At 52.9% G+C, this 11,099-nt stretch overlaps 1 protein-coding gene across 1 annotated transcript; it reads left to right on the forward strand.

The window, feature by feature from the left end:
• Nucleotides 1–2,025: 2,025 nt before the first annotated feature.
• On the forward strand, nt 2,026–10,147 carry AIPL1 (AIP like 1 HSP90 co-chaperone). The gene is made up of 6 exons (XM_027130264.1): nt 2,026–2,131; nt 2,735–2,914; nt 7,437–7,625; nt 8,622–8,798; nt 8,925–9,066; nt 9,824–10,147. Exons 1-6 carry the CDS (start codon nt 2,036–2,038, stop codon nt 10,024–10,026), a joined length of 987 nt encoding a protein of 328 aa, XP_026986065.1. The 5' UTR covers nt 2,026–2,035; the 3' UTR covers nt 10,027–10,147.
• Nucleotides 10,148–11,099: the final 952 nt, after the last annotated feature.

An 11,099-nucleotide genomic window follows, 5' to 3' on the forward strand; every position in this document is an offset into this window, starting at 1 on the left:
AGCTTCAACACCCCCTTCTGCTTGTATCCCTCACCCTCGCCAACCATGGGCCAAATTTGTCAGTTCAACCTCTAGGTATTTCTGCAATCCATGTGCGCCTTTCTTTCTTTTTTTCTTTTTTTTTTCGGCCACACCATGTGGCATGCGGGATCTTATATCCCTGACCAGGGATTGAACCCACGTCCCCTACAGTGGGAGCGTGGGGTCCTAACCACTGGACCGCAGGGAAGTCCCCGGGTGTGCCTTTCGACTCTCTGCAAAGGGAAGCAATTGAAACAGAGGGAGAGTTTTGAGCAATGTGAGACCCAGTTAGAACTTTTTCTTCCCTTGTGAATGACATCATGGACAGAAAAATGCCTAAAACGTAAAGGCTAGTAGCATGAATACTTATAAAGCCAACACCCATGTAACCATCACCTGGGTGAAGAAGCAGAATATTGCCAGGACCCCAGAAGCAACCACTGCCCCTGCTCCGTGTCCCCCCTCCCTTGACTTCTATGGGAATCTCTCTGATTTTTCTTTGTAGTTTTACCATCTTGCCTCCTACGCATGCAGACTGCTCTAGGTTGCTATGTGGCTGCAGAAAGAATGGAACAGAAAAGAAGGACCTCTGCAACCCCCCCTCCACCTTATCCCCTGTCCTCAGAGAGATGGAGCTGGGCCCACAGTGGGGAGGTTCTGAGCACTCAGGGAGGGGTCCTGGAGGGGTGATTGGGCTGCTCCAGTCTGGGTTTGTGACCCAGACCAGTTGGCCCAGGCTTGGCCCTGCTGTATGCCAATGGTTCCTCATGGGAGTGAAAACTTTTAGGGATGCTGGGTTTTGGGGTCCCACTCACTTTTCAGGGAAGCTTCTCAATTTCATAGAGAGGGAGGCAGGAGAGGTCGATTTTCCCATTGCAGTTGGGAAAATAGAGATAGGGTGGGAGATACCCAAAGCCACAAGGTCAGGAAATAAGAGGTGGGATCAGCCCTTTGAACGCAGCTCTCTTGGGCTCCTGGTGCCGTGTTCTCGTCTCTCCCTGTGGCAGGGTCCTGTGTCCCTGCTCCCTGTAACATAGCCTCTCAAGGCCTGGCGCAGACCAGGCATGAGAACTTGAATTGGCCACAAGGTGACGCCAAACACCACGTCTTCACATCATTTTTCACTTTTAAACCCCAAATGCCCAGAATAAGCTCTGCCCCGGGGGCCAGGGCACAGGGATGAGACCCTGCAAAGGGGACTGGAGAGCTCACTGTCCTCAGCCAGACCTTGTAGGGGAGACAGGAGCAGGGCTGGTGGGGGTTCCTCAACTTTCTCCAAACCTGCTCCCCTTCTCTTACTCCGTCTTAGTGCTCTCGCAAGCCAGCTTGCGGGCAGATCTTGGGGAGGAGATAGCGGGACATAGGAAAGAGGGAAGCGGGACTGCACCCCGGCCGGGGCTCCAAAGGGACAAAGAGTCTGAGACCAGGACCAACGCCCCAGGACCAGGCAGGGCAAAGGGGGCTTGCAGTGCCCCCTCCTTTCCTCCTTCAGTGGCCTGAGTCCTCTCTGCTGCTGGTCACTCCTGATCCCCTGTCTTCTTCTTTTTTTCTTTTAATATTTATTTATTTGTCTGCACGGGTCTTAGTTGCAGCACTCGGACCTTTGTTGCCGCGTGTGGGATGTTCTCTGCGGTGTGCGTGACCTAGTTCCCAGACCAGGGATCGAACCCGGGCCCCCTGCATTGGGAGCGTGGAGTCTTAACCACCGGACCACCAGGGAAGTCCCCTCCTGTCTTCTTTAAGAAAGCTCCAGCTGTCTTCCCTCCTTCTTAGGGTGGGATGGAACAGAAGCTGAGGCAGTAACAGTGGATGTCAGGCAGGGTCCCTGCATCACTGCTAGAAGCAGAGGATGGGACAGCGGCCAGGCTGCCAGGAGTGGCTCCACCTTATTCCTTTCATTCACACCCAACCCCCGCCCCCCCCCCCCCCCGCCCTTCCCCCGCTCAGCCACCTAAGTGCCTTCCTCTAGGCAGATTATCTCAGCTGGGCTGGACATCACCCTGCACCTGGAGCCATGGATGCCGCTCTGCTCCTCAACGTGGAAGGGATCAAGAAAACCATTCTGCATGGGGGCACGGGGGAGCTCCCAAACTTCATCACCGGAGCCCGAGTGAGTGGGGCCCGCCACCCAGACCAGTGAAAAGCCCCCATGGCAGCCTTCTGCATTCCAGCTTGGCCACAGGGCACTGCAAACAGCCTTCGTCAGCTTTGCCAACAAATGGCCAGGAGGTCCTTGCTGGAATTATCAACCGCCCCTCCCCTTGCCTCTGCCCCAGGCATCTGGGTAGCTCTGAAGTGGTGCCCATTCACGGGGGGTTTTTTGATACTTTGCAAATTAAACTTCAGCGTGGAATGCGGGTGGGGCTTTGGGCATTTTCTGAAGTCCCAAACGCTGAGGGAGAAGGAGGGGCCTTCAGGGCTCAGGGTGTTTGTCCGGGGATCTCTGGTGGGCTCCTGGACGGACGACGGATGTGTCTGGGTCTGCGGCCTCAGATCTAGGGCGTGTTTAAGGCAGGACTTCCTGACCTGCAGAGCTGTCAAGCGTGGGATGGGGTCCTTTAGGAGGGAGTTGGGGAGTGCAGGCTGGGGGGGCGGATGCTCTAAGGTCTGATGGGGGTTGGGAGAGGACAGCCCAGGGAGTCGGTGATAGGGATGGCTTCTGCTGGGCCTGGGGAGGTATGTCTAGACCAGGGTCTGCTCTCTTGGTGACCAGGTGACCTTTCATTTCCGAACCCTGAAATGTGATGATGAGCGGACGGTGATAGATGACAGCAAGCAGGTGGGCCATCCCATGCACATCATCATCGGGAACATGTTCAAGCTGGAGGTCTGGGAGATCCTGCTGACGTCCATGCGGTTCAGCGAGGTGGCCGAGTTCTGGTGTGACACCATCGTGAGTAGGCCCCGCCCATCCGCTTTGCAGGGCTGCTGTGTTTCAGGAAAGTGAGGGTAAAACAAAACTCTGGAGAGAGAACCCTGCCCGCTCCTTCTCAGCTACGGTAGCGGCGAAGATGGATTCCCCCAAAACAATAGGTGCTCCTAGAGTGACAATCGGTGTCAAGGCTGGCTGGTGGGATGTGGGTGCAGGGCCCACCTCACAGCCCTCACTTTTGGGCAGGATTATTGGATCCTGGAGACTTTTGGCCGCTGGTCATCTTCTGCCCTTCTCCCTACTCCTACCAACACTGCAAAATTGTCTTCTCATTTATAGCACCCTTAGCAGTCATCCAGACAAGGCATTCTCCTGGGTGGTCCAGATAGAAAGGGCAAAACTCACTGACCTTTAAACAAACATTTCTTATGGAAACTTTCAAACTTATACAAAAGTCCACAAAAAGGCATAATCAACTTCCAAATACCCATCACCCTATGCCAGGCGCCATTACTCCACGGCCAGTCTTGTTTCATCTAAACCCATCCACTTTCCTTCCTCATCCCCTGTGGTTAAAGCACATTCCAGACGCCGTAGCATTTCATCTGTAAATACTGCAATTTGTATCTCTAAAAAGGATATTAAAAAACATGACCTCAATATCCTTATTACATTAAAAAAAAAAACCCAATAATTCCTTAATGCCAGCTAGTATCCAGTCACTGCTCAAATTTCTCCAATTGTCTCCTCATTCACTCCTGCTGGTTGGTTTGCTGAAATCAGGATAAAAACAAAGTCCATGCACAGAGCTTTGTTGATACATCTCTTAAGTCTCCTTTCGTTTATGAGTTCTCCTCTCTCTTTTTTTTCCTGGACGTGGATTTGTTGAAGAAACTGGGTAACTTGTCTTGAAGTTCCCATGTTCTGATTTTGCTGGTTGCTTTGCCGTGGACTTGTCTAACACATTCCTCGATCCCCAGTATTTTCTATAAACTGTGTACCTCCACATCTGCTTACCTCTCTTACTGTGATGTTAAGATTGGTTGGTGGGCTCAGGTGTTGACAGCCTGACCCAGCCATTACCAAGCTCCTTCTTTTTTTTTTTTAATTTTATCTTTATTGGAGTATAATTGCTTTACAATGGTGTGTTAGTTTCTGCTTTATAACAAAGTGAATCAGTTATACATATACATATGTTCCCATATCTCTTCCCTCTTGCATCTCCCTCCCTCCCACCCTCCCTATCCCACCCCTCTAGGTGGTCACAAAGCACCGAGCTGATCTCCCTGTGCTATGCAGCTGCTTCTCACTAGCTATCTATTTTACGTTAGGTAGTGTATATATGTCCATGCCACTTTCTCACTTTGTCTCAGCTTACCCTTCCCCCTCCCCATGTCCTCAAGTCCATTCTCTAGTAGGTCTGTGTCTTTATTCCCGTCTTACCCCTAGGTTCTTCATGACCTTTTTTTTTTTTAGATTCCATATATATGTGTTAGCATACGGTATTTGTCTTTCTCTTTCTGACTTACTTCACTCTGTATGACAGACTCTAGGTCCATCCACCTCATTACAAATAGCTCAATTTCGTTTCTTTTTATGGCTGAGTAGTATTCCATTGTGTATATGAGCCCCATCTTCTTTATCCATTCATCCGATGATGGACACTTAGGTTGCTTCCATGTCCTGGTGATTGTGAATAGCCAAGCTACTTCTTGATATCAAGCAGTGGATTTAGCAGCCATTGGTGGACGCCCAGATCCATTATTTCACCAGGGGCCACTGACATTTTTTTTTTTTTTGCGGTACATGGGCCTCTCAGTGCTGTGGCCTCTCCCATTGCGGAGCACAGGCTCCGGACGTGCAGGCTCAGCGGCCATGGCTCACGGGCCCAGCCGCTCCGCGGCGTGTGGGATCTTCCCAGACCGGGACACGAACCCGGGTCCCCTGCATCGGCAGGCGGACTCTCAACCACTGCGCCACCAGGGAAGCCCAGGCTGGTAATTTTTATGCCACGACGATTACTGGTTTTTCCAATAGTCCCCCTCATCTCCCCTCAGTTCACAGCTGCTGTGATTGCACATGCACACACACACACAGACACACACACAGACACACACACAGACACACACACAGACACACATACACACACTTCTTTCCAGAGTCATTTACCCATCTATACATCCATATTTTATCCATCCTTCTATCCACACACTTAGGCATCAATTCCTCCATCCTTCCCTTCAACCAGAATTATTCATAATCCATTCTTCCATCACTCTGCATCCACCCATCATCTATCTGTAGGTCTATCTGAAAACATTCAGTGCACCAGGTTTGGCCTGTGCTAGGTGTTAGAGACTAAACAGGCAAAGTCCCCATCCCTCAAGGAACTTGAATTCTGGGGGAGGAGCAGACACCTAAGCAATTACAATGCAGGGCAGGTAGCACCACGATATACATGAGTGAGGACAGAGTGGTTTAGAGCCACAGGAGGGGAGCAACTAACTGCTTGAGGATCATAGGAGGAATTTTTTCAAGAAGATGACATTGAGCTGGGTATTGAAGGATCAATAGGAGTTCACCAGGCCTAGAAGTGGGAAGAGAGTTAGCATCTAGGCCAGGGAGTGTGAAGAGGCAGGGGCCGTCAGGGGCTCTGGGAGCTTCTGCCCTGAAATGTACTACCACCCCCTCTACCCAGGGAGCACACTGGTCTCTATGAGGAATTTTCTGCTGGTGCCCAGTCTGGTGATGCCAGGGGTTGCAAACTCAAATACCACAAGGGCCAGGGCCCCTGGGTGACTGAAGGTCATCTGCTCCATTCACAGTGGGCAGCTGCTCCTGAGCTCCAACGGGATGGCTGCTGTGTGAAAGGGGCAGGTCCGGTGTGGCTGGATAGTCTGAGTTTTATAGACAAACCAGAGATTTTCATTAGTCCATGAATTCTCTCAGTGCTTAAGTGTTGGCAACTAATTACGTGAAGGATAAAACAAAACGAATCTGGGAGCTGAATGGTGGCCTCCAGGATGCCAGTTTGCAATTTCCAGATAGATAGAGCCCCTCAGACAGAAACAGGCTGTGGCCTTGAAGCCCCAGAGAGGGGCAGTGGTCCCGGGGTCCCCCTGCCCAGTCTCAGCGGAGATGCTGCAGAGGTGGGTGCAGGGCCCTGGAGTTCTGCTCCTTCTTCTGGCCTGTATTCTTCTTCTTGGGATGTCTGCGCACTCCCGGTGGCATCCTACAGTCCACTGTGCCAACCAGCATCCCTGGTTGTGCTAGGGTGGCAGGTGGCTAATGGGACAAGGCCTTGGTCTGAGGTCATGTCCAAGCAGCCTCCCGTTCCTGGGGTCAGCAGCTGAGCACTGACTTTCTGGGAGGCAGGGGGCTGCGAGCTGGGGCTGCTGTGTGAGGGCCAGGAGTGTGCCCTCCCCGCAGCAAGCTGTTCCCGGGGATCCCCTCCCTCCCTTCATCCAGCTTTAAGCTCAACAGGCTTAACGGCCATCTGGTCACCCAGCTCACAGAGAAGCTGAAGGTACTCCGGGCTAATCCTGGCTGGTGGAGGGAGGGAGGGGGTGACCTTCATCCCCTTGCTGGTGACTTGGAGACCAAGCTGAACCATTCCTGCCCCTTCACTTTCCCAGTGGTGTGTCTTTACTGGAGTTGCGGTGCAGGAGCCTGAGATGGGCCATCTCAGGACCCAGCCCCTGGAGAGCGGTTCTCAGAGCTCGTCTGTGGGGCATCCCAGCTCCCAGATGAGGCAGCTGAGGCCAAGATGGCCTAAAATGTCACAGGCCTTTCAGCTGAGGCCAAGCAGCTGATTTTCCTAGCCTTCTTCCACCCTGAGGGTGGCCACCCCAGCTCCTGGTGCTGGGTGAAGCTGTGATGAGCTGGCCCTATATCCGTGCCATCTCATTTATTTAACCCCTACACCAGCCTATCAGATAGCTGCAATCCAGGGGATGGGAGCTCAGAGAGCTGCAGTGACCTGGACTCACTGTCAGTCAGCTGCACCATCAGGACACCAACCTGGCCCTCTTGGGCCCAGAGCCCTGCTCCTTCCACAGCTCTCCATGTTCCCGTCCCTGCGGGTCACAGGCTTCACGGACTGAGGGGTCTCCTTGGGAGAGAAACCCGTTTGAGTCGACCACAAGGGCCAGCAAGAGGCAGCATAGCATTGCGGCTAAAGCATGGTCCCCGGAGCTGGGTTTGAATCCTGACTCTCATTTCCTAGCTGTGTGACCTTAAGCAAATCACTTGACCTCTCTGGGCTCTAGTTCCCACATCTCTAAAATGGAGAGAATAGTAGGGCCTCCCTCGTAGGGTCACCTTAAGGATTAAAGGAGCTAACAGGTGTAGCGTGCTCTCCCTGGCACACAGGTAACCACAGTGACTAGTGGGGGTACGCTGGGGTGACGAGTAGTAACAGCCATGGGGCAGGGGTAGGGAGAGAGCAGAAGTCCTGCTCTGGGGGGCCCCAGAGTGGGGCTCTCTGTGGCCCAGCTGGCTCTGAGCAGGCAGCCTGATGCCATCCGCCCCATTTTCCCCACAGCACACAGGGGTCTACCCCATCCTGTCCCGGAGCCTGCGGCAGATGGCGGAGGGCAAGGACCCCACTGAGTGGCACGTGCACACGTGTGGGTTGGCCAACATGTTCGCCTACCACACGCTGGGCTACGAGGACCTGGATGAGCTGCAGAAGGAGCCGCAGCCACTGATTTTTGTAATAGAGCTGCTGCAGGTGTGACCCTGGGGCGTGGGAGGTGGGGTAGGTACTGTCCCAGCATCAAAGAGCAACAGGGGTCAGTGGGCATCAAGGGGAGCCCAGCCCCACGGGTCACTCGACATCACCCAGTTCCTCTTCAGAGAACGATAAAGGGTTCATACACCACAGGGAACTGGAATTGGACCCCTCCCCCCAAAAAAACGGTACTTTGCCTTTTCCAAGGGAAAAGCCCTTTTGGGACTAATTTTTAAAAATGTTATTTTCTTCTTTCTTATTTTCTTCTTTATTTCTATTATCTACTTCCATTTTTTCCCAAAAGTCTAGAATTACATCCTCAGCCCCAGTCCCTATGGTTTGTGGGCTCCGATCTCATTCTCCAATAGTGGGAGAGGCTTCATGGAACCATCCAGTCTCTCCCCCAGACCCCAGAATGATTGATGGCCCTTGTCTGTGGGGCGGTGGGAGAGGCTCAAACCAGGGCAGGACTCAGCTAATGGCCAAGGCTGAGGCTCAGCCTGAGGGTTACATGGGTGAGTGCAAATAAGTAAGAACTGTGTCACCAAGGGGTCTGCTTGAACAGCTGTGCGGCTCGTGCGCTGCAAGAGGGCATCCCCTCTAAGGTGCTCATTAGAGACATTATATACTTGTGCTTTTATAATAATATTTTTCCAACAGATGGCAATAAAGTGTCCTGTTCTAATGAAACGAGTATCATGGCAATTTTCTGAATATTAGAAGTAAAGTGTGTTGACAAAGGAGTACCTTTTCTTAATTTGCACAAAGGCTCTGATCTAGGGTAAGGCCCTGGGTGGGGGGGCTTGTTGCTTCCTTCCCGTGTTTGGCCAGCAAGCATGATTCTGCCCGCAATCTTCACTGTGGAAAATGAAGAGCTGATTTCAGCAAGATGTGCTGGGTCCACTTTCTCTGGTCCCCTGCAAGGGAAAGGGACTGCCCTGCTGGGCTTCGAGCACTCGGGGTCCCTGCCTTACTGACCTGCAGCTCTTGGGGCAGGTGGAGGCCCCCAGCGAGTACCAGAGGGAGACCTGGAACCTGAGTAAAGATGAGAAGATGCAGGCGGTGCCCATTCTCCATGGAGAAGGAAACCGGCTCTTCAAGCTGGGCCGCTACGAGGAGGCTTCTACCAAGTACCAGGAAGCCATCGTCTGCCTGAGGAACCTGCAGATCAAGGTGGGAGGCTGCCCGCCAGGGGGTTGGGAAGTGGGGTGTATGTGGGGGGAGCAGCCCTGCACTGGCCCTGGCCGCGGGGGGGAGGGGTGGGGGCAGGGCAGCAGCAGACCTTTCTTCACCGGGCAGGAGAAACCCTGGGAGGTGCAGTGGCTGAAGCTGGAGAAGATGATCAACACCCTGATCCTGAACTACTGCCAGTGTCTGCTGAAGAAGGAGGAATACTATGAGGTGCTGGAGCACACCAGTGACATCCTCCGGCACCACCCAGGTGGGTGGCGTGAAGCGGGTCCGGGGTTGGGGGGGGGAGGGTGTCCAATCCCGCCCAGGGGCCCAGAGTCACGTGCACAGACCTCGGGTGGCCTCTTCTAACCCTGTCAGGGCATCAAAACTCGCCTCCACGCAGCAGGGTTTTCCCAAGCCTATAACGATATCACAGATGATGGATGAGCTGTGCTTATTGTGGGAGGTATTTTATTTTAAGGTGCATTGGGGCAAAATATAAGCAGCTCACCAAACCTGTGTGGAGCAGTAAACGGGTTTTAAAAACGGGGGCAATCAATACAGAGGACAATATTAAGTACATTCTAGGATCCGTGATGCGCGGATATGGCGATACTTGTGAAGACGATGTTTGAGGAATGTTACAAGATCACTTACTCTGCGTCACACGCTAAATTCTCTGCATTTATCATTTCAATTAATCCTTATAGTGACCATAAGGGACAGGTGCAGGGATTGGGCCTGGAGCTTGCACCATTTGGGGCTCTTCTGTAAGAAAAGAATAGAAAGTTGTGAATGTAAATTAAGTTGCAGGGCCTTGGAAGGGTCCGCGGAAGGGCGGGAAGTAGGTACTGCGATTATTATCGTCCGTACTTTATAGTGGAGGAGACGGGCTCTGGAGGTACAGAGAGGTTAAGGCTCAGGGTCAAGATTAAGGGTTGTGTAAGCTGGTCAAGCCCCGCCGGGCGCGGGGTCGGTGCTGCCTCTGGGTCTGGGTGGCGGGTCCAGCTGGGTCTTCCTCGCAGGCATCGCGAAGGCCTACTACGTGCGGGCCCGGGCTCACGCCGAGGTGTGGAATGAGGCAGAGGCCAAGGCTGACCTGGAGAAAGTGCTGGAGCTGGAGCCGTCCATGCGGAAGGTGGTGCGCAGGGAGCTGTGTCTGCTGGAGAACCGCATGGAGGAGAAACGCGAGGAGGAGCGGCTGCGCTGCAGGAACATGCTGCGCTAGTGCGCAGGCGCCAGACCTCCCGCCTCCGGCTCCCGCCTCCCGCCTCCATTGGCCCCTCCCTCAACCCGCCCCAGCCCGCCGCCACTTCGGCGCACACTGACCCTTCCGACCCAGCCGGACAGCAGTGTCACTTTTTAAACTTTTAATTTTAAAAGTCAAAATAATTCATGTGTCGACTGAAAAAGTAATGCACAACCTAGAGGTTGAGAATTATGTTTTATTCAGCGGACTTTCTGAGGACTCCCGCCCCAGAAGACAGCCTCTCAGATAGCCCTGAGGGACTGCTCCGAAGAGGTAAGGGAGGAGCCAGGATGTATAGGAGTTTTTGCAACAAAGACCAGATAGTCGGAACTTCAAAAGATTACCATTAATGAAAGAAAATCAGACATCTCAAGTTAATGAGTTTAGCACTTTTTTCGGTACGGGAAGATGCGAGAGTCTGGGCTCCTTGAAAGCATTCCTTTGAGATACACCTTAATTATTATATGTAGACTCGGCATCCTGCTTTTCTCCATCCTGAATCCTCTCAGGGTGCACATTGTGGGTGGCTGCAACATCCTTTGTTTGCTAACGTGGCAAGCAACATTTTTTATCGATACATGCCAGGGTTAACAAAAAAAAAAACCCCAAAACCCCAAAGGGCACAGAAGAGCTTATGGATAAAAATGAAGTTTCCTGCCCTATCTCTCCCATCCCTTAGCCTAGAGCTAGCCGGGTTTTTTTCTTGTTTTGTTTTTTTGAGGTACGCAGGCCTCTCACCGCCGCGGCCTCTTCCGCTGCGGAGCACAGGCTCCCAACGCGCAGGCTCAGCGGCCATGGCTCACGGGCCCAGCCGCTCCGCGGCATGTGGGATCTTCCCGGACCGGGGCACGAGCCCGTGTCCCCTGCATCGGCAGGCGGACTCTCAACCACTGCGCCACCAGGGAAGCCCCGAGCTAGCAGTTTTAATGGACCCTGTGTTTTACTCTTTTGGTAGTTTTCTCTATCTCCATATGTTTAAATCAGCTTCCCCACGTGTGTGGGGTTTTTTTGTTTTTTTTTTGCGGTACGCGGGCCTCTCACTGTTGTGGCCT

Source organism: Aethalodelphis obliquidens, unplaced genomic scaffold, assembly GCF_003676395.1.
Source record: "Aethalodelphis obliquidens isolate GAN/ISIS:26980383/991018 unplaced genomic scaffold, ASM367639v1 scaffold38, whole genome shotgun sequence".
In the NCBI taxonomy this organism is placed as follows: domain Eukaryota; kingdom Metazoa; phylum Chordata; class Mammalia; order Artiodactyla; family Delphinidae; genus Aethalodelphis; species Aethalodelphis obliquidens.

Bases quoted from the DNA above. Each gene is read 5' to 3' on its own strand.
- AIPL1 (XM_027130264.1), top strand. From the start codon at position 2,036: ATGGATGCCGCTCTGCTCCTCAACGTGGAAGGGATCAAGAAAACCATT. The intron at 7,626-8,621 runs GTGTGACCCTGG...CTCTTGGGGCAG, and splicing joins TTGTAATAGAGCTGCTGCAG to GTGGAGGCCCCCAGCGAGTA. The intron at 8,799-8,924 runs GTGGGAGGCTGC...TTCACCGGGCAG, and splicing joins TGAGGAACCTGCAGATCAAG to GAGAAACCCTGGGAGGTGCA.